Source organism: Spea bombifrons, chromosome 2 (assembly GCF_027358695.1).
Source record: "Spea bombifrons isolate aSpeBom1 chromosome 2, aSpeBom1.2.pri, whole genome shotgun sequence".
In the NCBI taxonomy this organism is placed as follows: Eukaryota; Metazoa; Chordata; class Amphibia; order Anura; family Pelobatidae; genus Spea; species Spea bombifrons.
In genome coordinates this window covers 89,552,223-89,579,746 of record NC_071088.1, presented here as the reverse complement: position 1 = coordinate 89,579,746, position 27,524 = coordinate 89,552,223, and the positions used below count along the sequence as shown (strand labels likewise).

General features: G+C 37.6%; 1 protein-coding gene across 1 annotated transcript; it reads right to left on the bottom strand.

Annotated features, from left to right (window-relative positions):
- Window positions 1-3,762: 3,762 nt before the first annotated feature.
- On the bottom strand, window positions 3,763-26,602 carry IL18R1 (interleukin 18 receptor 1). The gene is made up of 11 exons (XM_053455987.1): window positions 26,466-26,602; window positions 19,707-19,959; window positions 16,736-16,907; window positions 14,961-15,108; window positions 13,298-13,363; window positions 10,538-10,712; window positions 9,938-10,077; window positions 8,771-8,932; window positions 7,212-7,367; window positions 4,542-4,925; window positions 3,763-4,034 (listed from the first exon to the last, which is right to left on the bottom strand). Exons 1-11 carry the CDS (start codon window positions 26,530-26,532, stop codon window positions 3,763-3,765), a joined length of 1,995 nt encoding a protein of 664 aa, XP_053311962.1. The 5' UTR covers window positions 26,533-26,602.
- Between the last annotated feature and the right edge of the window lie 922 nt (window positions 26,603-27,524).

The window sequence follows — 27,524 nt, the reverse complement described above, 5'->3', positions numbered from 1 at the left end:
GAGCGACCAAAACAATTAATGAATTTATTTATTAAGCAATACAGCCAGCAATGATGCAGCTGCACAATGGAGTACATTTTAAAAATGATAATTAATCAATTAAGTAATACAGTCAGCAATAATGTAGATATACTGCAGTGAATGGAAAAAGTTAAATATCTGTAGATGAGAGAAGAGAGATAAAATTAGTTCTGAAATCACTATAAGCAGTAAATATTGGCATTTAAGTAATTGACGCTTAGATGAAAAATGGCGCACAGACACATAGCATGTGCTTTGGGGGACTAGGACCTCACCTCCATCCCTTGCCCAGTTGGGTAAGGGGTTAATAATAAAATAAGAAACTGTACTTGCACATGTATACCCCCATGCCCCCCAACTCCCTTTGCCCCCCACAGACACCCACCCCTTCCCTCTTTCCCTCTAAGTAAAGTTCATGTTATTATGTAATGTTCCAGTTGCATTAGTGGAATTAAAGCTCAGAATACCATTTGGTAATTCACCATGTTTCTCGTAAAAATACTATGTACCTCATAGTCCAAGTAGTGCAACCACCATACCACAGGAGTTGCTTTTCATAAATAACCCTCAATATCTTCATTCAAAATAGTAATGCCAGCAGGTCCTATTTTGTTACCATGTTTGTGTGGTGCTTCAACTATATTCTCCAAGCCTGCTAGAAATGTATAGACATTAGTCTAAAATCCAACTTAAATCCTAAAGACAACCTAAAATTATACTCAGCAGTAAGCATGTTATGCACATATTCCACATCCAAACTACTCTACATCCAACAATATCAAAGGAAGTCTTCCAATTAATGTTTGTAGGCTGTTCCCTAAGTTCATAAGAGCCAATGCGGTACAGCTGGTAGTGTGAGCACTGTTATGTTTCTTTTAATATTTCTTTTCTTTCTTTAATTGCCTAGTAATCATTCTGGAGTACAATGCAGTGGGTTTTTCAAGTAGTTACACATCTAGAATCCATGATTAATTGTTTGTAATTTTTATTAACAGGTATGTTAAAGGTCTTGGTGACCATATCACCATATTGCTGGCTTATTTATATGAGCTCCATGATATAAATGCATATAATTGAGCTGTAATTTCATCCACATATTCAGAGTCATTGTTATTCAGATCTACAACTGAATAAATATGAGAAGATGGGGGAACCCTCAATGTAGCTTGCAGGAGACCCCAACATCTTGTTTTAAACATTTGACTAGGCATATACAGTTAATAATTGCAATATCCTCTGACTACACATACTGTATATATGCAACACGTTTGCTCAACAACGTTCTAGCATACATACTACCTGCGGATGTGACCACAAAGTGTGTAACTCAAGAAGCTTAACAAAACGTGCTTTTGCGGATATGACTTAGGAATACTGATAAAAACCACACATTATTTAATGCAGGAAGTGAAAGGAGGTCAAGTAGGTTCTTTAGAACTCATTTCAGCTGCAATATGATGCTATTTCAACACTAGATACAAACAGGCCAAATGTGTAGGCAGGATTCAAAAATTAGTGCTGGTGTAGAAATATGCATCAGGAAACTTCACGTGGTATGCATGAATCTCAGTCAGCTTTTGTAGTGTGTTTAACGTGTATTCTGTGTATCTCTCTTGTCCTTTACTCTGTTTAAACAAAAATGTTCATGAACAAACCAGTGTTGCACAATTATGTATTAACTGGGTTCACCTTAGGACATGGAGGGAAGGAGGTACTAAGAAGGCACAAAATGGGGAGGACGGAGGATAGATTTGAGAATGGATCAAGCACAGGGTATGACATCATATCCAGGCATTCCAGGTTAGAAGAATGCACAGCCTCAAGTAGGTGGTACTGCAGACCAGTGGGCTCTGGGACTTGAGCATTCAGTGGGGTCATATAACATTGTGTGACCCTGTAGTAGTCGTATTAGGATTTGGACTCCAATTGCATGCAAGCAGGGCTAAAGTCAAGCACCACAGCAAGTAGAAATATAAACATGTGTGAATTTGTCAGTGGGTTGCACTGAAGGGAGTGAATGTGTGCATACAGGAAGAGGGAAAAGGAGCCTGTACTTGCCTCTAGGCCAGAAGGTGCCAGTCCTCCCCTGGAAGGCTATTATGCCTCTCTGATTCTCTTATTTCCCCAACAGACCCATTAAACAGCAGTGCATCAGGGAGCTTTATTGTCCAATTTATTGACACAACACATTTTTTAAGCTTGATTGATTAATGTCAAATTACCTTTGGTTACAGTCCCACATTGGGTGTAAATCAAATATGTCTCGTCCTGATGTGTGTTATTACTTTTGCTCTTAACTTTCATTTCCCTTTTATAAGATATAGGAATTGTCCATTGTCAATGGAGGATGGAATGGAACCTCCAACCACTTTATTGTATCATGTATTTTTTTGTGTTGTAGTCTAAAGCTTAATTGCAAAACATTTGTGTTTGTTGCTAATCTCTTCAATCCTGGAGTGTAAAACTTGCATTTATTTGAAGCTATCCTCTTCGTTGCTTATGTGCAGCTTTCTATAGGTATATGTTGTTAACACATATGCCGTGAAGACTGTGACCAAGGGGATCCTGGAAGGCAGAAACCTCTGTGAAAGCGTAAGAGAAAGTTTTGCCCAGATACCCAAAGATAATACTTTGGTCTCATTAATTCATATTTCATTTCATTGTGATACATTTTGTAGAATATTTGAGCTTTCTAAACCGTGGGTTAACTCAATTATCAAAAATCCTATATTAATATCCTTCTATATGTGTTATCTTTCATTACATGTCCCTAAAGAACAAACCATGGAAGAGGGTCAAACTAAATAAATAAATATGAAAAATTAATTATTCATTAGAAAACTTAATTAAAAGGGTAGTTAGTCAATAAGTATGTGGGAAGTGAGAGAAACATTGTGACATTAAGTGAATTATGACAATAATATGCTTAGGTCCTTTACTTACAGATTTTTAAATCTGATTGTATACGCACATAAATTGTAAAGTACAGCCTGTATTGAGGTGTTCTAATGTCCCCCGTGCTATGTTTAATGAATAAATCTTCATGAATAAAAATATATTTTTATTTTTATTGTTCTACAGTTTTTATTGTTTAGTACACATAAATACTTCATAGTCAAAAATAGTCAATTTTACTGAATCATTAAACATTCTGTTTAAACTAAAAACCAAGTTGCCCCATTAAGAGAGCATAGGAACGCAAGAATAAAGCAAGTGTACAGAAAGCTATTTCTCCCAAAATTATGAGATGATAATTCCAAATAGAGGACTGCATTGAGGAAAACTTGCGGCGGTCTTGCTGGTGTTGCGGGCCGTCAGACACTGTACCTGCGGGTCCCGGTAATCCTGCGCAGTCCCGCAAGGCTGCCTTCGCGCTGCTCCCTCACAACGTCTCTTCTCTTGTTCCGCCCAGGAACACATCGGAGTCACGTGATGTGACATCACTTCCCGTGACTCTGCTGTGTTCCTGGGCAGAACACGAGAAGAGATGCTGTGAGGGAGCAACACAAAGGCAGCCTTGCGGGACTGTGCAGGAAATCTGCAGTTCAGGTAAGGAGGTGATTGACCACATATGTGGCGGGATTGACCACATATGTGGCAGGAGCGGGCGGGATTGGACACATATGTTGCGGGAGCGGGCGGGAATGGAACACACACTTTACATGAGCGGGCAGGATTGGATAAAAAATCAGCGGGAGCAGGCGGGAGCGGGATTAAAAAAATGCAGTCCCGTGCAGGGCTCTAATTCCAACTGCTGTAGACTTTGGTCCTCATGATGTTCAGCTCATTAACATATTCACAGCTGTTGTAGAATAAATCCTCTGTACAATCAGGTGTTGCTGACAGGGCTGGATTAACCAAGGAGCACATGGAACAATTGCTCCAGGGACCAAGATTGGCATGGGGTCCTGAGCCCCGCATCCAGTAGTAGTTTACTGGATTTGTAGTAGCGTCAGCTGTTCCACTGCTGTGATAAAGTGTCCTGCCTGTGACCTCTGGAATAATGTGAAGGACTGTCAGACACAAACAGAGAAGAGTTGGTTCTATAGCAGGTATGTATATTACTTGATCAATCCAGCACAGAATCAGCTCCTCTCTCCGTAGCTCCTCTCTTGTGTAGTAAAATTATGTTCAGCCCTACATTATATATTTTTTTAAATGTATACTAATATGAACATGGTGACAATGTAGAGGAATCTATTTTATTTTACATTAATTATGTTTTTCTTATATGGAAAAATAGTTGGTGTCGAAGAAAAGAAGATCCTCTTTGTAAGGTTCTAAGCACCTTAATCTGGCATTACTCGCTGAACATCATGAGACAAATAGACCACAGCACAGTTCCAATGGTCAGCCATTGCTGTAAAAAAACTGTGCTGTAATTGAGAGTTCATTAGAATGAAATATTACAGAGTGAAAATTGTGCTCCTCCATTATCAGTTTTAGTAAGTCATGGTTTACTCTACAGTTCATCTATATTCACTGTGAGAGCACAGCCCTTGAATGGTCAGTTTCATTGCCTTCTAGTATGTCATATTCACCACTGACATTGTAAGGCAGAAAACTCTTTCCAGCTTTTAAAAATGAAAATCTTGGTTTAATTGGCTTGGCTGGCATTAGATACTGGATTTGTTTCCAAAATCGAGATTTCAGTGGACGGGACTTATCCCCTTCCCATTTAACTCTGCTGCTGGCCTTAAGTAGTTGCAGTGACTCTGGTATGGCTTTCAGTTCACTGAAAGGAGTACATTCAATCAAAATAACTTTAATCTTTCTTTCTACCAAAGCTTTGTGTAGTCCACTTTCAAGCTCATACAACACTTCGTCAGATATTAAATTCTGGCTCAGGAGTATGATTAGCCGTCTGCATTTTTCAAGGTATGAGTCCATGTCATCAACTATTGCTATGGAAAAAAAAAGATTAAAAAAGAACATTTTGATCAAAATGACTAATATCAGATCTGCTTACACATGCTTACACATTGCTAACTTCAATCTATGTATACTGCTAGTTATTAATATTGTATCACTACAGCCAAGTAGATATTACAAAGATCAGTTTTCTAATGCATTCACTTATACTGAGTCAGGTGCAAAGTCAAAGTAGGATGAATATTTATGTGAGGTAGTGATAGTAGGAATTATCCATACAGAAGATACAGACTGGCACATTATAGTATAGTAATGCTTTGCATAAATTGCATAATTCATTCTGAATATGCATGTTTGCTCTTTCAAAGTTGATACACTGTTTCTCCCATTATGTCAATTCCCGGACAGAATAATAAAATAATCCAAACAGGTGGTGTTATTCCGCATCTGTTGGTGAAGAGTGGATTTTGAAATATAATTTAACAACCAGTATTTTTATTATTTTTATATTCTTTAAAATACCACATGTTTAATGATTGGTGAAAGTTATTGCTATATTTTGAAGAAAATTATGCAGGTTGAGAATCAACAACTTCTAGAATTCATCACAACATTCAGACTTTTTGTAAAAAAATCTTTAAATGTCTCTTCTCTTTCAGGTGTGTATAATTAAACCACACTGCGGGAGATTAAAAGCCAGCCTCTGAAGACATTTGGTGATAAAACCACATTGTAAAGTGCAAAGCAGCCAAAATCAAAGCTGCAGCTGTAGTTATGTAAGGAGGTGAGGGAGGGAGAAGGTAAGGGAACAAAAGGGGGATAAGGAGTGAGTATGTATGTATGTATGTATGTTAGAGTGAGAGCGTATGTTTAAGTGTGTGTTAGCATGAGTGTGTAACTCTTTGGAATTACCAGCATTTATGTATACATTTGTCTTAAAATCTCATATGATCTTCATCTAAGTTACAATAATGAACAAATACAACTGATATCACACAAATTATTGTATTGTTCTTGTCCATATTACTCGAAACTAAGCAAACTTACCTAGCCATTTTACAGACATGGCTAATCGCTAACGTCCCATCAGTTGGACGTGATCATTCATCTGACTAATGGGAGATTTGTGATCAATAGCCCTCTTTTCTCCCTTTACTTTTGATCCTTGTTTCCTATCTCTTCTCACTCCCCATTTCCCTTCCCCCTTTCCCCAGAGGACAATAAACCAGGAGATTCATTGCACTTGTCTGGAGATGAATCTAAGAGGCCTCTGTGATTGCAAGAGTGCAAATTTCATGTCTCAAGTTGCAGATCTATATATTATGTCTATAAGGATTGCAAGACCGCAGCCGAATGTGCCATATCAGGTTATAATGAGGGAATGAAACCCTTACTCTCTTTTTATTTTTTTTTTATTATTTAATTTTATTTCCCCACCCTTTCCCTAGACCCAACCTTTCTATGACTTATGCTATTGTAAACAAATATTTTTTTAATGTGCCCATGGGAAATAGCCTTGAGACAGATTGTATGCTTCAGTTTGCCTGTGGTGAAAGCAGGTTGTGGCACAATTATGGTGCTTTTGGTGATATCCTGTCCCCCTTTCAAAGATGAAGAAGATTTGGAAGTGGTCTGCAGAAGTTGAAGTGGTTGGCATAGAAGGTAGGGAAGCATATAGAGAGTATGAAAGTGAACAAGAATGAGAGTGTGAGAGAGTGAGCATGAGTGAAAGGGCCTGTAGATTTCAGACAAAAGCTTAATGCTTTGTTTTCGTTCCACTTCGTGAGAGGTATGGCCTCGTTTTAGTGGCTTTGTATAAATTGCTGAATTTGCCAAAATTTGGTAAATTTGCAATTCGTACAAATCCAAATGCACAAGTCTGTTGGTTGTGTGTTATTAGCTTAAGCAAATTGTGTTTGTCTGTACTTGTGATTTAGATGTAGGTCTTAGTGTGAGTGTGCAGGTTTGTGTGTGTACATAGATGTGCCAGTGATTTTGTGAGTTACAAGAGGGGGCAATGGGCAAATGGGGCCACTTTGCTTTAACTGCCCCAAGAGTCAGAAAGTGGCACCCCTCCTCTGCTGTGAAAATGTGAAAAAAGTATTTTGGTGGCGCTTTTTTTTATAATTGTTATTTATTTTGATTTCTTTTTTTTGTTTGTTGTGTTACACTATTAAACACAGTACTATTTAATTTGTGCATTTATCTCAAGAAAAATGCATTTAGAAAGCTATTTTTGTTTTTTGTGGTGAAAACCCTGGCAATCGTTCCACAATCCACACTCTCATTAGTCACATTGCCCATTTGCCTATACTTACCACCTCCTGGAACAATGTCTCTGTCAAAAATACATAACTTGTAACCAAAATAATTTTCCAGAATGCTAGGTAGAGTATTTAATACAGACTTTGTCTCTTCAGAGTCATTCATAGAATGATTCACATAAGATACATAAGCATCATACTCCTTTCCATCTGCAAAAAATAATGGTAACATTATAGTTTTTTTACAATATAAATATTGTCCATTGCATGTACATATTAACCCATAACAAATCAATAAAATACCACAGACACACAATTGTAAATTGGATAAAATTGGCCGTAGCTTTATTTAAATGGGTATAAGAGGCATTAACAACACAAACCATTTAATGTAATAACCAAATAAATTCTTATATATAATACACCAAATACAATCCGCCCCTTTCTCAGCCAGATTGTGTGACACCAAGCCTCTGTCCACCTCAACACAGAGGCGACCTTTACCCCTATAAAACTACGACAATATAACATATTACATACATTACATTTAACACAAAAGGGGGGGGTGGGACGCTCGCTCAGCAACAGCTCCTTGAAGATTTTTCTTGAAGCGAGTTTAATCTCCCTGCGCGCAGCTTATTTATTTATTTTAGAATTGTCTCGCGCCGCGAGCACAGCTGATTGCACCAATCAGCTGTGCTTATTTTCCCGCCGCACAGAACGCTCGTGCAAACATTCGTGCTGCAGCACAGCTGATTAATCAGCTGTGCTAAATAAACTACCTGCCCAGCAACCTAGAATTAGATTTAGCTAACCTAGCCCACCAAAACTTTATGCCTTAACTTCCCTGACCTTTTAGTGACCCCTGTTATATAACTAATGTCCAGCAATGGACAATTAGCGCGCCGCTTAGGCAGCTTGCGCTTTCAATGTAGACTACACAGAACAGCAAGCTAAAGCTTTTTTTTTATTTCAGTATAATAAAATAAATAAATAATACTAATAAAAAGGAACCTTAAATTCAGAATAGTGTAGGTTTTGCAGTTGTGAGCCTGATTCAATGACATTTTACCTCCCGTGTCCTCATAAATTGATTGTTTAGTGGTAGATAAAATCCTTTGAGCAATAGCAATACGAATGACGACAATACATTGTACTTTTAAGATTGGGGAGCTCCATGTAGAAACCAAGTATTTTTCTACACTTAAAGTTTTTTGACAGGTCATTGAATCAAACATTGAATCTTTAATAACAGCCATATCTGTTTTTTTCTTGTAGGGGAAATACTGAAGTTACTGTAAAAGGAGCAGAATTTAATACAGAAACATAAAAACTGCTCCTATGGAGCTACCACTTTAGCATGCACATCAGGTACTTGTGAATTTGAACTTCTGTATTACTAACAGAACCAATCACAAGTATGAAAGGAGGTAGGGGACTATATTTTTATATGATTATTTTTTAAATGAGTGGATTCTCCCCATTTATTCCCCAGATAGCCGTGTTTTCAAGTTGGCAATAACACCTTTTGTGCCAGTTTCATACGTCTAATTAATATATGTACCAATGCCATGTGAAAACTCAATGGGAGACATGCTAGTTGTCATACTAACCTCCAATGGTCTCATCAATTCGTCTCAGGCGCCGATATAGTAAAACTATTTCTATTCTTAATACCACACATAGAACGACAATGAGTACAATGCAGATGGAGCAAGTAATGGATACAGCCATTGATGTTGTGAATACTCCATGGGAAATATCTGGACTTTTCTCTAGAGGAAAAATAGACAAAACACAAATGTTTGTGATGTTAGTATAAATAGCAACATAGTAACACCAATTAAATAATGTCTGCTTCATCAGCAAATGATGTTCAATAAAGAATCAGAAATTATAAAAGTCAGTAAAGTTGGTTTGTCAATAAAGTTGGTTTAAATGCCCAAGCAAAGGTTAGGGCACTTTCCAGATGGCAGCATCATGGCTGACATCACCAGGTAATCAGCTTCATGCTGCAGTGACTCATAAGGTCTATAAAGACCCCAACTGGGTCTTGTGCAGTGTTACCCGGCTGACTGATCACACAATGTGCAGTCAGACAGTGTGTGTGTATGCATGTGCTGCCCAAATGACAGATCGGTTAGTTCCCTGAGAGAGAGAGCAGTGTAAAATAAAGATATAAAAAAGCACCAATTGTCACATCTATCACTAAAATATGTTTTAAAAATTAAACCTCTACAATGATCCCCACTTACTTAAAAAAACAAGTAAAATATCCCTTGGTTTGACCACTTTTTAGGCCAAAGAAAGCAAAAATGCAAATAGTTACCACAATCCTTGAAAGAGAATGGTGGTAAAATGGGTAAATAAAAAGATCAAAATTACCCCCACCCCCTCCGAATGTTGCTCCGAATCAAAAATTTTCGTCTGAGCCAAAAGGCCGGGAAACGAAGTTCATTGCCAAAAAATGAAATTAAAAACACCAAGACGTTAGCAGCAGATCCTTTAATCCCTGTAAGTTTTGAGGTGGGGCCTACACGGATGCCATGTGTTTTCCAGGTAAGAGACGCACACGCACCCGGCCATCCACGTGATGTAAAAGAAAACATAATTCATCAGACCAGGCCACCTTCCTTCATGTCTCTGTGGTTCATTTCTTATGCTCACGTGCCCATTGTAGGCGCTTTCGGCAGTGGACAAGGGTCAGCATGGGAACCCTGACTGATCTGCATACTCAAAACCCTTCTCCAAAGTTCTAGAAATATGGTACATTGTCTTACCTTTTTTTTTTAACGAAACAAACTTTTCGTCATTTCCATTGGTGTTTTGTGCTTGACATTTATAAGGGTACATAACATCTTCTTCTGTGATGTTTATTAAGTGTAAGTCTGTTCTAGCAAACAGTTTACCATCATTATCCCTATAATGCATAAAATTAGTAAGTTCTTTGATAAACATCAATATGATTTCAGGATATTGACTTAGTTAAAAAATGTAAAAAGGTTGCCAGAGACTGATTGGCAAACCCCCTTTCTCTCAAGAGCAAAACAAGAATTGCATAAAATAAAACAAACTGCAACATTAAAATGTATACATTTTTTAAAATTCAAACCTTTCTTTGGAAGCATGTGAGTTATAAATCTGTTCGATCTCATCAGATTTCCTGATACCATATCTATATTTTCAGAGGGAGGGGGGGTTAATATGTCCTTCCATATATTGTAATACTTTCATTTAAAAATGTAATTTGATTTTATTGTACATTAATTAAATTAAAATAATTAAATGAATCATTTCATTTTTTAAATCTGGCACCTACATTGTTTCATTCTGAAAAGCTAAATTAAAAATAAGTACTGATAAATCTTTAGAATACTTACTTTGACCTTAGCTCAGTATAACATGTTGTACTACTGAAATTGTCACATTCGTTCACAAATTCATACACATCATTAGTGTCTATTTTATTCTTATCTACATAAAGCCAGTACACAAGAGTTAGTGTTTTGTTGTCATATCCATAGAAGACTTCGCAGTCAACAGACAGATTTTGACCTGAAAGGAGCATAGCAAAAAATATGTTAATGTTATATATTCAAAAAACTCAAAGCATGTGAAAAACATTATCAGTCATTGGTCTTAGGTTCATGATAGCTATATTCATATCACAAGCATGTTTAAATCCCCTCACTATCTTAACCTCTGCCATGTATGCTGGCAGATTACTCCATTTATCTCCCTCTGTGTAAATTAAGACTTTCTTACATTACATTACTAAGCCTCTGGCCCTCTAGTTGGAGACTGGAGACCTCTTGTCTTAATACCGTATTTGCTCGATTATAAGACGACCCCGATTATAAGACGACCCCCCAAAATCAAAATATTAATTTAGGAAAAAAACAAAAAGCCTGAATATAAGACGACCCTATAGGAAAAAAAGTTTTACCAGTAAATATTAATTCATGTAAATATATTTTTTAAATTTCCTTTTATTTGCCACTCTGCCCCATGATATGCCTTATACCCCTATATGCCACTCTGGCATATAGGGGGTTAAAAGGCATATCATGGGGCTGAGTGGCATATAGGGGGTTAAAATGCATTTCTGGAGGTATATATGCATATCATGGGGCTGAGTGGCATATAGGGGGTTAAAATGCATTTCTGGAGGTCCAGAAATGCATTTTAACCCCCTATATGCCACTCAGCCCCATGATATGCCTTTTAACCCAGCATGTACTGGCTGCCTTGGCTTGATAGGAGTGTGATTGCTGCTAACAGCAATCACACTCCTATCAAGCCAAGGCAGCCAGTACATGCTGGAACCTGGGGATGATAGTAGTGGGATTACAGCCTCCCTATGCCATGCTACAACCCCCACCCCCCTTACACATCCATGCTATCACACACAAACACACATTCACAAACATTTAAATACTCATTCATTCCATTAATCATACATACTTCACACATTAATCACACGTACTTACCCAAAAACCCTCCCCCACCCCCTTACCTGAACTGCAGTTCTCTCACTCGAAGACTTCTGCAGGGGACCGGCTGTACCAGCAACTTCTCTGGCCCCGCCCCCAGAGGAGGGAGGGGGAGATAGAGTTCTGTGAGGAAGCTACAAGCTTCCTGTCCTCCTGCTTCTAACGGAAGAGACGCTGCTCGCGACCGGTAAGCAGCATGGCCCAGCCATTTTTTTGGGGTCTGATTAGAAGACGACCCCGATTATAAGACGAGGGGTATTTTTCAGAGCATTTGCTCTGGAAAAAACCTCGTCTTATAATCGAGCAAATACGGTAGTTCTCCTCCTTTGAAATACATTTCCCTCCAGTAATTTGTTAAATCCCTTTATTATTTAAATGTTTCTATCTCACCTCTCCTCTCTTAGCCGCCATCCTAGCTATACATTGAGATCCCTTAGTTTTTCTTCTGATCATTTTTTTTGTCCTGCAAACCATTTAATATTTTAGTAGCTTTTCTTTGCCCGCTCTTGAGAATCCTTCTGAATCATTTTGTGCTGCATACTGCATTACCTTCATATCTTTAATTCCTTATAAATAATTATTACCAGGTCACTATCCTTTGCCAGTAATAAATAGTACGCCAAAACCTCTAGTTTGCCTTTAGATTTGTTACATCCTAAAAATATTATTTTATTAACATAAAACTCCTGCCTTGACCATTCTTCTAATTTACATAAAGCATTTGCCATTTAGTTTATTCTACCAGTACTGACTACACATTGCAGACCTTGTTTTGTCTGCAAAAAAACAAAATCTTGCCTTTGAGACCTTTTGTAACATTGCTAGGAAAAACATTAAAAAGCATGGATTTCAGTACCAATCCTTGAGGAATGCCACTAGTAACAAGACCTTCTTTTAAATATTCACCATTAACTTCTGTTACTCAACAGTTGCTTAATCCAAACACTCAATTATGAGGCTTCTGCAGGAGATGATATCAATTTTCTTGCTGAAGTCTAGATATGTTATATCTTTTGCTCCTCCCTGGTTGGACAAAATCTCCCTGGAGTAAACCCATGCTTCCGATCTAGCAAACCACTTATATCCAGATACTTAACAATCCTTTCTTGTCTTTTGCACTACCTTTTTGTGAAGTGATATTACAAGTGCCAACTTCTAATCTTTGGGAACTACTCCTGTCTATGTTGGCTAGTTAAATAAATCTGTTAGCATTTTTGTCAGAACCTGGAGTAGTATTATTAACTTTGGGTGAATGCCACTGGCTCCCGATCATTTATCTGTTTTATCTTAATACATCTTCTTCCTCTGCTCTCCTGTGCTGTATCTTTCCTAAACTGTTTATTTCTACACATTGTTCTAAATCAACTTTTTTCATCCTGTGTGTCACAAATACACCTTGCCCAAATTTATTCACACAGTGGTGTAGCATCTCATTGCCCCTAGTAGTTTAAATGCCTCTGAATAACATATTTGACTGGTAAATAGTGAAAAGGTACAAAAGATAGCTGCTAAACATAGACAATATGATTTCAGGATAGACAGATTAGACAGATGGATGGATAGATGGATGAATGGATAGATGGATCAATAGATAGAGCAATAGATTTATCGATAGAAAGATAGATATCTTCTGTTTGAAGTACCTACCTAGTTCTATCTCTGCAGTAACATTTTTCTCACCACTGATAGTTGGCTTTACAAATTCTATTGGATCTGAAAGGAAAGTTAAAAGTATTAGAAAAAAATAATGCTTTGCACACATTTCTCAAAGAGGCAATCATTTTAGACTAATCTATGGATTAGACTGGATTACTTGCTTGTATGCCTATGTTTTATTCTGCTCCCAAACATAATATTTTCCTTTTCACTCTCTGCTCCCCCTACAAGCTAAAGCCAGTACTCACCACCTGCAGACACTATGCAGCCTGTATCCCCTTTATTGTACTGCAGGGCCAGAGATTACATCACTTCCCAGAGCAGAGTGTCACTCAGGAAGGAGAGCATTGAAGTAGACCACGTTTTGGGACCTGATCAGATCTGCACTTTGCACCAATCTGTATCAATCTCTAATTTCCTGGTGGTCTGAGTGGTAGACAGCAGAATTCTTTGTAGCAGACACAGGTGTCCATGTACAGACACGTTGCCGACCACTAAACAGTGGAGATGACACGTCGCCCAAATTACTTGGTTGTGCAAACAAGCTTGATGGCATTGTCAAACCAACTGCAGGATTTTTTTTTTTTTTTAATTAGTTTTTTTTTATTTTTTATTCTTTGGTCTCCTGCACAGTGCATAATACTGTATATAATTATATCATGCTATCATCTCTTTTATTTACAGGTGTATTGTTTAACTATTTATCCAATGAGCAATTTGATATTCATCTTAATAATATATCTTAGTTCCACAATACAGTTTGTGGTTATGTTCTGATAGGTAACAGCGGTGGGGTCAAGACAGGGTTTTTTCAGCTGTGCAGATTTAGGTAGCCAAGTCACGCAGAGTACTTTTGCCTGTTTAATTGACTAGCAAACACAAAAAAAAATCTAAGTTTAATTGTGATCTAGACAGCCTGTCTATTTCTATTATGTGAGCGTCTTTTTATGGTAAAACTTTGTAGAACGTTGTACAACTTACTTTTACATATCTTTTTGAATGTGCGCATGGAATAAATGCCTGAACTAAATACATTATATTGAAGAATCCAGTAGCACCAGAATCCATGTAGTAAATATTACTTTTTTACTACTTTGTAGCTGTAACTACATTAATAGTGTTATCATTCGCAAACCTTGTTACTGTTATATATTTCCATTAAAGCAGGTTCAGTATGTTGCAAATATATCTGATTTACACTCCTAATCTTTATAAGGGTGTAAGTATGTGTTTATGTAGTTATTAAGACAATATCACAGCAAGTTGATTTCATAATTAAAATATTTTTTCATTTCAACCGCTGTTTTGTTCTTTACTGTTATAGGTGAAACCTTTGACTTATATTGGAAAACTTTTCACATATTTTTCAAGTATTTTTGCCTGTTACCGTATTATGCATAATGTAATAGACCACACAATTTGCTCTGAGACAGCAAAATAAGAACTTAATGACATCATGGAATGTCAAATATATGATATTTTTTCATATTGTTATGCAGCTATGCTACTATTATTTCATTTCTTTTAGCTTATATTGGATCTGCAGAGGTGAATATGAGAATTTGTGACAAAGGCATCTGGAATAGACAATAGTATCATGTCCTAGTATGAATAAGAATGACTAAATATTAAAATTATATATTTGAAAAATTACCTTCAACAGTTAGAATTGTTTTTCTTGAACATTTGTAACTCTTTCCTTTATGAATACGTGTAATTACATAAGTATAGTCTGCAGCATCTGAGCGCTGTACTTCATTAAATGAAATTTCCTTTTCATCTTCTTTATACCATTTACAGTCCTGTAAGTCATACAACAATTCAAGTTAAACGGTCAATATATGATTACATATAAACTGCGTATGGTCATAAGAGTAATGTTATGAAAAATACTAAATTGAATTTGGTGAGGTGAGTTAGAAAAGAGGGTGAAAGGTTGGCAGTGGAGATATAGAGTAGTAGAAGCCAAAGGAAGATAGATGGGAGTTGTCCAAGCGAGGGGGTGCAGATGGAAAAGACTAGAGCCCCAAGAACTGAGCCCTGAGGAACAGCAACAGATAGTGGAAAGCGAGAAGAACAAGTTCCAGTGAAGGAGATACAAGAAATACAGACAGAGAGGTAGGTTTTGATCTGTGTCAAGGATGCCATGGACATAAAGAGTTTGTAGAAAGAGGGGGATGTCAACTGCGTCAAAGGCTACAGAGAGGTCCAAGAGTATAAGTAGTGAGAAATGGCCTTTTGTGTTTAGCAGCAAGGGGGTCGTTGGTAATTTTAGTGAGTGCAGTCTCAGTGTAATGCTATGGATGGAAACCAGTTGATAGAGGGTCAAGTAATGTTTGTGGAGAGAAATTTAGTTAGTTGATTATAAGTTAATCATTCTAGCAGTTTGAATGCCAAGAGGAGGAGAAAAAGTGGAGGGTAGTTTGATGGGATGTGGAATCAAGGGAAGGTTTATTTAGGATGGGAGAGATGATGGCAAATGAGAATGAGAATACACCAGAGGAAAGTGAGAGATTAAAGGTGGTGAGGTGGGAGGATGAGGGACCCTCAGAAATCTCACTAGGGGTGACTGCACTTAAGCAGTTGAGGGTGGCTTGTGGTGAGAAGTGAGATTCAGGTACCATATGATTGACAACATGGGAAACGATGTTATCCCTGATTTTACCAATTTTGTTTGTAAAGTAAGTGGCAAGTTCTTGGGCAAGGACGTTAGAAGGTGAGAGAGGTGCTGGGTGACAGAGGAGGGTGTTAAATGCAGAGAACAGACATTTAGGGTTATGTAGTGTAACAATGTTTTACTTCACTAAGTAATTAAATTTAAAAAATGGAACATCTTCCAAGAAGAAGTGATAGAAGTGAATACAGTAAGGTAATTGAAACATGCATAGGATGGGGATATGGCGATCCTGAATACAAGACAAGCCTGAGAACCTTTTAAGGAATTATATAATTAACAGTAGAAATATGGGCTGACTAAGTCTTCACTTAAAGTCCATTTTCCTATGTTAAATGTTGAACCTAAGATAAACCATTATGTTATTCCATCTCTAAAATGCATCAGTCATTATTTATCTTTATTTAGGTGCTATGTTTTTTAGTTTTCACATCTACCAGAACCATAACCACTGAATATCATGCAAACCTTCCTACCACTCCACCAGTGATGACTGGATCGAAAAGATGCAACATTCTTCTTTATTTCTACCTTTATTATTATTACATGTCTCTTAGAATGAGGCACAAGCTCAAAGCATTCCATGCAGCATTAAGATGGCGGCTCCCACATAGAGCCCAAAAGCAAATAACATTGCTGAGATGGAAAGGAAAATAAAATAAGTATTCCTTTTATTGCTTATATCATTCATATCTATAATGTAATAGCGTCTCTTCAAGCAATGCTCTGAGGCATAAGTAGAAATAGAAACATACCTTGTACCACACAATGGAGTGCTCGCCATCTGTGTATTCATGATATAGGTCGATTTTGATATTTGCATATGTCCCTGTTTTTGAAGGATTATGACTTATACAAGAAGAATTGTAACAACTGTCCTGATTTTTTATCAACACATTTAGTTTTTCCTGTCTGCTTGTTATATTTCTGGAAAAAAAATTGTTATTGAATTGTTAGGAGCTACAAGTACATTTCTAGGCTGTACACTTATGATACATATCTACTATAATTTTGTTTATATTCATTACCATTTAGTTTTATGCAACCTAAAATTAAGTAGTGAAATTACGCAGAATGTCTTATAGTCAGTTGAAGAATATGATGAGATTTGCAGAAACTGGGTGAAAAAAGCTTCTTAAAAGTGTTATTTTGCATTAATAATAAAATGACAAATCAGCTACGATGCTCGGTTAGTGTTTTGTGAAACAACACATTTAAATGATCATCATCAGATGATTCAAAGCTAATTTTCTAGTAGACAGTATCCCAACTTGAAGGGCAATGAGGCATAACTCCATAAAACTGCACCTCTGCTCATGAAGTCATAAAACAAAATACTGGTAGTTCTAAAATATAAGGGCTAAAAGGGAAAACTGGTGACTCAAATCAGCATTATAAAGGGTTATTTCAAATATGGGAGCCAGGCCTAGAAGACCCAATTGAGATAAACATTGAAAGAATGGAAACAGAATTGTTACAAACAGAAGATCGTCACATTTTTACATAAGGGATTACGTCAAGGGTAATTTCTGGACAGACTTTTTTTCATTTACATATAAATGACCTAGAAGTGAGTATTGATATCATGTAGATAGCACTAAAATATGTATGGTTATAAACTCTGAAAGGGATGGTCATATATTACAAAGTTATTTAAAAAGTCACGGTAGTGTGCAAAAAAAAATACAGATATAATTAACATTGATACATTTTCTGAACGATTAGTCAACCCAAGGATTAAGCAAATGACAAAACACCATACTTCAGTACTAGAGTTTTTGGGAAGAGAGAACATTTATTTTAATTAATACAGGCTGATCCAGACAGAGTGATGATGGCCAATGGAAGCCGTGAAGGATTAATTCCTACCCACGGAGGCAAAATGTACAGTATATTAACTAGGATAGAAAAGGAATTGCCATCATCTGGATCAACATATATGGGGATGTTTTGCAAAGTTTGAACTTTAAAATGTTATATGTTTTTTCAAACTCATTAACAATGTAACAATGTAAAGTAGGGCTGCAACTAACGATTATTTTAATAATCGATTAGTTGGCCGATTATTTTTTCGATTAATCGATTAATCGGATAAAAAAAATGAATGTAAATTTTTCATTTATTTAAAATAATTTACTAAACAAATGATGTTAAATACAAACAGCAGAATAAAAAAACTTTGATAATACATTTCTTGTCTTTATTTCTCAACCAGCCCCCCAATATATGCACATTTGAGCCCAGGCTTGCTACGCTGCCTCCCAGACATGCCATGCTGCCCCCCCACATATGCCACGCTGCCTACCACAGCACTCCACGCTGCCTCCCACATATACCACACCACGCTGCCTCCCACATCTGCCACTCCACGCTGCCTCCCACATCTGCCACGCCACGCTGCCTCCCACATCTGCCACGCCACGCTGCCTCCCACATCTGCCACGCCACTCTACCCCCCACATGCCACTGTGCCTGATACGCCTTATACCCCCTGAAACACCACTCCATCCTCCCCAGACATGCCACCCTGCCCTCCCCACATATGCCACGCCATGCTGCCTCCCACATCTGCCACTCCACAATGCCTCCCACATATGCCACGCTGCCTCCCACATCTGCCACTCCACGCTGCCTCCCACATCTGCCACTGTGCCTGATACGCCTTATATCCCCTGATACCCCACTCCATCCTCCCCAGACATGCCACCCTGCCTCCCAGACATGCCACTTCTCTACCCCCAGATATGCCTTATACACCCTGATACACCACTCCGTCCTCCCCAGACATGCCACACTGCCCTCCCCACATATGCCTTATATACTGTATATGCCTTATACCCCCAGATATGTCACTTCACTGCCCCCAGGATTTAGATTCCCCTAAATTAACCCTAAACTCCCCATTAACCATAACTGCCCCTAAATTAACCCTTAACACCCCCTTAACCACAGCATCCCCTAAATTAACCCTAAAGACCCCATCAACCACAGCATCCCCTAAATTAACCCTAAACACACCATTAACCACAACTGCCTCAAATTAACCCCAAACACCCCATTAACCACAGCTGCTCCTAAATTAACCCTAAACACCCAATTAACCATAACTGCCCCTAAATTAACCCTAAACACCCCACTAACCATAACTGCCCCTAAATTAACCCCCACCTCCCCTAACTTTCAGTAGCCCAAATATATATATATATATTACATACATATATACACATATATATATATATATATATATATACACACATACACATTATATATATATACACATATACTTACAGTTAGATGAGTGTCACAGCCATGTGGTTCTGGCCTGGAGAAGGAAGGGGCGGGGCCAGTTGTCACAGTGATTACAGGGAGGGGGAGTAAGTAGGAGCTGCTGCTGTGAGACGGTGAGTCAGACTAAACGGATTATATAATGAGGGGGATTTTTCAGAACGTTTGCTCTGAAAAAACCCTCATTTTATAATCGATAATAATCGATTCAACTAATCGATAATGAAATTCGTTGCCAACGAATTTCATTATCGATTATTATCGATTTTATCGATTAGTTGTTGCAGCCCTAATGTAAAGAACTTCTAATTTGTCAGCGTGATCATTTATGGCTTATCTCGTTTTACCTGAACATTCCATTAGATGATAAATATAATTATTTTGGAAATACACTTTATTTTTAATACACTGTAAAGCACATATAAAGGCATGTTAACTTACTCTACAGCACAGCTGTACATTCCAGTATCATTTAAATGCAGAGGCCAGAACTGAAGTGTTTCTCCATTTGCAATGACTCTATCATTGACCTCAGCTGAGAGATTCACTTTGGTATTTGAGTCGGTGTATTTGTACCAAGTAATATAAGTTCCATTTTTTTTCAATAAACGTTTAATTAGCTGGGGGTTTTCCCAATTGCATTTTAATATGTAGTATTCATCTTCAACCGTGCACCTAGATATTGAACTGAGCCCTTAAAGAAAGAAAAGATATGGTGAGTAATTGTGTAAATTATGCAACACTGCTCTGTTCCTTGCGCTCTTTTCTTATACAACCCAGCATCTCAGAAGTTATTGTAAAACAGACATTAAACTTTTATGCTGTATGCTTAATTTTAGATCTCAATAGTTTCCCATTGCTTGCTTTAAAGTGACTTGTCACATTCCCAGTTTAAAAGATTAAATATACTATGCTTTAGTGTATACAAATTAAAGTATCAGATTTATTATGTGTATTGTGAACACACTTTCTATGTAAGAGGCTATGTAAGAAACCATTTTAACACCCTGTATTCAGTATTAAAACGAGATTCTCTCCCCTTTGTTCAATCACTTTGAACAGTTTTTTTTAAATGATTCTTCAGGGCTGTGCATGGATGGTTATGTGTAAGTGTATGTGAGCATGGGTGTGTATGTATGAGCATAGATGTTTATGTGTGTGTGTGCACAGATGTGCATGAGGATGGATCTGTATGTTATACTTGCCAACAGTCCAAATTTGCTGGGACAGTCACATTTTGGGGTTCTGTCCCGGCATAAAAATACTACCTATGCACAGTGGATTACACCGTGCACAGGCAGCATTGCGTCTAAATTGCTTTTGTCTTTGAGACATACACCAGCTTACTGCTAGTAAATGAGCTCCAGATGCTCGGTATCTGTACCAGGTAGCCTGGAGGTCAATGCTGCAGGATCTCACAGCATTGTGTGACTCCCTTCTTTAGGCACTCCCCCTTTGGATGACTTTGGATGTGCTAATGGATAATTTTCCCATTCCACTGGTGGGGACATGGGATGCAGCTTAAACAACTAGGACACAAGCTTACAAAATAATTGCATTCCTATCAGTTATAAGATAGCTGGAGAGTAGAATGGACCAAAAACCTTTAGGATTAATTCTACTGTTTGTTTTTGGCCCATTTGTTTTCGGGCAAAGAATTGCGTACCCTGCCCAAACGGTGCGGCCAAAGATTTAGGGGCATTTTTAATTCAGGAACGAAATTCATTCACTCATTCCCACATTCACTCTTACTCACTCTTTCACACTTTTACTCTCTCACAATCTTGTTCACTCTCTCAAGCTCTCTAAATGTTTCCCTACCTTCTCTGCCAACCACTTATGCTTCTGCATCCTTTTGTTCTTCTTCATCTTCTATATTTTATCTTCTATATTTTATCTTCTTCCTTCTCTTCTCTCTTCTATCTTCATCAGCATCTCCCAGCATAACCCGACAGGAGCATCCGACAAAATTACGAACGTGCCATCATTCAGCCACCACTGATTTGTGGATCAGGGAGAGGATGTCACCGGAAGTGCTGTCATATTGCAACTTAGGGTAACATGATAGGGCAAGTGGGAGAGAAGAGCAAAAAGCTCAGCGCTTACACATAAGCTCAGCCTGAATATTTATTTCCTCTCTGCTACACCCTGATCAAGTGGGATTTGTTTCTAGCTGGCAGCCGGTAGATAAAACATTATGGAGGATGCCAGCTGATTCAAAATGCCTTTTCTTCTCGTGTCAAGTGACAGTGACAGACAGCACAGGCTATTCCTTTCATAGTGGTTATACACTAGTGTAAAATTGTTTGTGGCTTATGAACTATATGGAAAGTCCCATGTGGTGCACGGACAAGAAAATATGTGTAATTTTACAGGAAGGCTCAAAGGTAGAAAAAAACATTTCCAAGTTAACCTCTTTCTTCCACTCAATGATCAAAGAAAGTTCAGTTCTTGTAAGGTTTATTTCTGACTCACCAGTTCATAAACTGCTGCTTCTGCATAAAATACTAAAGAATCTCTAAATCAAATATTCTAAGATAAAATATAAATAAAAGCCATGGAGTACATGCAAGTTTGTAACCGCTCATAAGCGCATTAAATACAAAAAAAGATCCAGTCAGCAGTTGCAGGTAGATCATTTGGCAAATGCTGGCCTTAAGATGTCAGCAAAGCTTGGTCAACCCAATCCAGCCCTGCTGTGTAATGTCACAAAACGTGAGTACATTTCAGGAAATGCCCCATATGGAGTGTTGTCAATGAGCTGGAATTGGTAGCTTTTAACCACTTTTGCAGCAAAAAATAGGAAGGTAAAAGCAGGAAGAAATCCTTATATAATAACACAGTTTGAATTTATTATATAAGGATTTGAGTGCCAGGAGCTATTTTAGACACTCTGAGGAAGCCCATTTAGTAGGTGAAACGCGTATTTTTATCGACCTTTTAATGGTTTTTAACCAGAAAGCTGAAAATAATTTTCTTAAAAACCATTCTTTTCTGCTCCTGGTATCCTTTTAATGTTTTAAACACGCAAGTTTATATCCTTGGTGGGGATCATTCCACCTACGCCAGAAGTATACAGTGAACTGTTTTTATTTGTTTTATTCATTTTATATATACAGAAAGCACTATGCCTATTTCTGTTTAACTTTTTATGTGCACCTTATCCTGAGAACCAAAAAAAAGAACTACACAGGACTGGTGTTAAAGATATCCCCAGGCGAGGATTGTATCGCCCATGCAAGTATTGTGGGACTAATTGCTTAAGTCCCCAAAAAATGTGAGTACCCATTCCTTAACTCTTTACCACACGGTGCCAGCCACATATTATATTACTGTGACTTTCTTCTCCTCTATGCGCAACCACTATCCCCTGTGACCTCCAAGTTATATCGACTTTTGCATACCTCAGTGCCAGCTATTTTTAGTAATAGGGAAGAAGTTTTTTCCCAGCTAAGTCATGTCAAAACACTAAGCTTTGTAGTGTATTTTATATAATAAACTGTAAAGCTAGCATGAAACATTAGTGTCACTATTCTGCTATTATGTGTTCACTACTTTTAGGCCCAGGCTGGCCATATGATGCACCAGACAAATGCCCCTCCCGCCTAACTCCAGGTATTATTATTGTGCACAGATCTCATTTGGTAAAATGCAGTTGCCTGCTAAATATATGCTTCTACACGCTGCCATTCTACATACAGTAAAAGCAGGTGATGTTAAAATGTACCATGCATCCAGTGGTGGGACTCAGCCGGCTCTTGCTGGTTCGCGCGAACCGTTTCTTTAAAAATGTAGAGTTTGCCGAACCGTTTCTTAATTACCCTATTATAGGCCACACTTTTTCTTTTCTTTATCATTTAGCCCTGCTGCGGGCAAACATCAGGGTGAGGATCCAGATCCCCCGCAGCGCTGCAGGGGACCTGGATCCAACTCTCTGGCAGCCGGTGGACATCTGTGCGATGCAGACAACCCCCCCTGCTGCCGGCACGTTACATGACCCTCCGGTCCACCATAGAAGCCGACTTACCCCGCTGCCAGAGATGAGGATTCCCCGCAGCTCTGCAGTGGACCTGTATCTTCCTTTCCTCCTCTTTAATGGTAATTAAAAGTATGCGCTGGTGCTTTTTAGATTGATTGTGATTTTTTGTTGTGTGACTCTGGTATTACTCTGGTAATAATTTGCTTATGTTTGTTTTCTTTATTATTAATAAAATAAACATTTATTATTAATGTTAAAGGTATAAATTGCATATATTATAAATATATCATATTTGTTATTAATGTAATGGTAATTAGCATTAATTAAAAGTATGCGCTGGTGCTTTTTAGATTGATTGTGATTTTTGTTATGTGACTCTGGTATTACTCTGGTAATAATTTGCTTATGTTTGTTTTCTTTATTATTAATAAAATAAACATTCATTATTAATGTTAAAGGTAAAAATTGTATATATTATAAATATATCATATTTGTTATTAATGTAATGGTAATTAGCATTAATTAATAGTAATTAAAAGTATGCACTGGTGCATTTTAGATTATTGATTGAGATATTTTTATGTGACAAATGCAATTGATAAAACATCAAAAGAGGCATCATATATTTGTAAAAAAAATATATATACTTTTTGGTGCCTTGACCGCCCTTCCTCATCACCCTCAACTGCTTCAGTCCAGTCATCCCTATTAAAGTTTTTGAGGTCCTCCTACCTCACCACCTCACCACCTGCCCCCTTGACTCTGTACCCTCACATCTACCATCCCATTCTTTATGTCCTTACCCACCAACGTGAACTGTCAAAATTCTAAGTATAAAAACTGTAATCCACATGTTCCAATTCTGATCCGGCAACATCTGAAATCCATGACAATAGCCATGCATGTGGTGTACTGTGTCTGGAGGTGCATTAGTTGAATCAAAAGTGTTAATTTGCACATAGTAGAGTACTTTGGGTTACAAACTTCCAACAAATATATAATTTTGGGACCCAGCTCTCAGTATATCACAGTTTTAAAAAATCCATTTTCAAAACAGTGATGCACATAATTCACATTCAGCCCTGTAACCACCAAAATGGATGTAAATACAAGGCGTATGAACAGTTTCCAAAACAGATCCCTAAATCAATTTTAATCTCAATTTTCACTGTCTATATATAGTTATTATAGGTGAAGCCATACAAAGGTGGCTTGTTTTCTTAATATTTACCACTTTTTAAAAATGTTCATACTAAATTATTTTTTATAATGATATACTTATGATTTCAGAAGAAAGCCCTGCTTGTCCTAAAAAGATAGAATACTTAATTTTTGGCTGTAAATGAAACAAGTTAGTAAGAAATCACAGATATAGCATAAGCGCTAACCATGCTTTGGTCCTCATGTGTAAAAACATGTAAAATAACCTTGGTTGGTTAAAGCAGGCAAAGTAATAGGTGTGCTGCATATAATACAATTTAATGTAAATACTTAAATGTATGTAACAGACGCAAAATCAGTTTAGTATTTATTTTAGCCTTGTACATGTGTCTTAGTTTCAAGGAGAATCAAACTATATACTCGCAAGAGATTTTAATTGAAATGAGCGAGAGATTATAAAATGACCCTGATTATAAGATGACCCCCCCAAAATTTGAATATTTATTTAGGAAAAAAAGAGCCTGAGTATAAGACTACCCTGTAGGAAAAAAGTTTTACTAGTAAATATTAATTCACAGGTAAGCTATTTTTTCATATTTAATAAAAACTGTGATTGAAAAAAGTGAATTTTGGTGGTAGGCTCTCTCTTTTTCTTATCTTCTGGAACAAAATAGATCTGCTGAGGTCAGATGGAAGATGAGAAAGGTAAGACATGAGGGGAAAGGGGTGTAAGGGCAGTGTATGTGTATATAAGTGTATGTTTGTAAGCTTGTGTGTGTATGGGCAGGTGTGTGTAAGAGCTATCTATTATGTATTTTAATTGAAATGAGCGAGAGATTCCCATATTTGCTCGATTATAAGATGACCCTGATTATAACACGACCCCCAAAAATGTTAATATTCATTTAAGAAAAATAGAAAAAGCCTGAATATAAGACTACCCTGTAGGAAAAAAGTTTTACTAGTAAATATTAATTCACATGTAAGCAATTTTGTCATATTTTATCAAAACTGAGATTGAAAAAAGTGCATTTCTTTGTTTAATTATTTTATGTATTTGTCAACCTGCCCCCCAGTTATGTACATCTGCACACAGTTATACACATCTGCCACCAGGCTTGCCACTCTGCCCCCCAGATGTGTCTTATACCCCTTATATGCCACTCTGCCTCCCTGATATGCCTTATACCCTCTATATGCCACTCTGCCTTGCAGATAAGCCATATACCCCCTATATGCCACTCTGCCCCTCATATATGCCTTATACCCCCTATATGCCACTCTGCCCCCCAGATATGCCTTATACTCCCCTATATGCCACTCTGTAGACAACCTACTACTCGGTAGACAACCTCCGCTTCTGCCCAGCCCTTCTTTTGGGCCTTCTATGACTGAGTGTCGGGAGGTCATGTGACGCTGTTGCTCCTTCATAGAAGCTCCAGCATAGAAGCCATCTGCTGGGCAAAAGCACAAGTTGTCTGAGCGGATAGCGCAGTCGTTCACCTTCTGCCAGAGAGGAGGATCCAGGTCCCCTGCAGCTTAGAGGAGCATCAGCAGCAGTGGTAGCAGGACACTGGGCTGGCAGGCAGGCAGGCAGGCGCTTCAAGATGCACTTGCAGCCCCATTGGAGCAGGGCTGAATTTCCCCGATATTATAGATTTTTTTTTTTTTTTTAAAGGTTCCCCCAGAGTAAGGAAAGTCAAAAAAGGAGCAGTAGCAGTAGTAGTATTTATCTGTTTCCATCAGATGCCATTCAACATACTGAAATAAATTTTGTATTTTGTAATTTTGAAAAACAAGGAAAGTAGAATATCTATAAAAATAAATATTTGACAAAATCAATTAAATTAAATCATTTTTCTGATCTAATGTTAAATTCATATCATTTATCTTATTTTATTCTGTGCTCTTCATTTTAAAATAATGAAATAATTAAATGTTAACTACATATTCTGGTGTCTTTTTTGCCTGTTACATAAACATGCTGTTCCTTGACATGTGATTTCAAAATGCACAGTGGCAAGTTAAACTTTAGCATGAAAACAATTATAAACGCATACCTGTGAATAGATAGAAGAGAAATATTAAAATGAAGTATCCACTTCTTCCTTCACACAGTTTCATCATCTTGATTCAGCAAACTATTACTTAGCCCAGAAAAGCAACGCTTACACAGCCTTTCAGCAAATGTTAGGGAAACGGGTTAGGCTGCAAACCACCCTCTGTTTTGATAATCGTTTCCTGTAACACGTCAGAGAATAACACGTGTTGAAATTGCGATGCTACAGGACTGTTCTTCTGAAACATAATTTGTTCTTATGTTAACAAGCACACTGACAAAAAGACATGTTAAAACTTATTATTTATTTTTGGCCCAAAAGGCAACTCGGAAGACCTGATTACAGAACACAAGAGAATCTGTACACAAACAGTCACTAGACTTGTGCACAGCAAGTAAAAACAACGCAGACTAAATTTTTGTTTTGTTTTTTGCCGCGTTAGTTTTCAGGCAACCAATTTTTTCTTAGCCGTTCAACTCAAGAAAATTGAAATTTGTAAATTTAAAAACAACATTCGGTAGGTGTTCCCAAAGGGAGTGGTCACTGGCACCTTCACCTGGACTCATCTTTCATCTAAAAGCGTAGTGCGTGTTGACGACATTGGTAGGAGGAGTAGCATTACGGAAGTGGATCAGAGGACTCTTTGTGGTAGCGCTGCTACGAAGTTTGAAGCCTGGACTCTGTAACGTCTGAAACGGAGGACAACAAGTTTGCCTTTCTTTTCTACATTAAAATTATCGTTTTTACCTACTCCCCTCCGCTGCCTACCTTCTTTATCTACAAGTACCAGTGTGGGATAGAGAAACTCCTAAGGAGACCATTACACTCTATGTATGGGCATATTTATGCCCTTTAAATTGTAAGGGTCCGATCTGCTTAATAGCGTTTTTTTAAAAACGTACTTTGATATACTACACCATAATTTTTTTTCTTTCTTTTTTCTCTTCCTTTTATATACGAACCTTTTGGATACTGTGTGTGGGAACTCTCGCTGGAAGGGTATTTTTGTACATATTATTTTTGTGTTGCACATATAATTTACTCACTTATTATTTGTGT

Coding starts and splice junctions, on each gene's coding strand:
- IL18R1 (XM_053455987.1), bottom strand. CDS start 26,532: ATGATGAAACTGTGTGAAGGAAGAAGTGGATACTTCATTTTAATATTT. Junction 16,908..19,706: donor ATGTACAGCTGTGCTGTAGA/GTAAGTTAACAT, acceptor TTTTTTTTCCAG/AAATATAACAAGCAGACAGG. Junction 10,713..13,297: donor TACTGCAGAGATAGAACTAG/GTAGGTACTTCA, acceptor TGCTCCTTTCAG/GTCAAAATCTGTCTGTTGAC.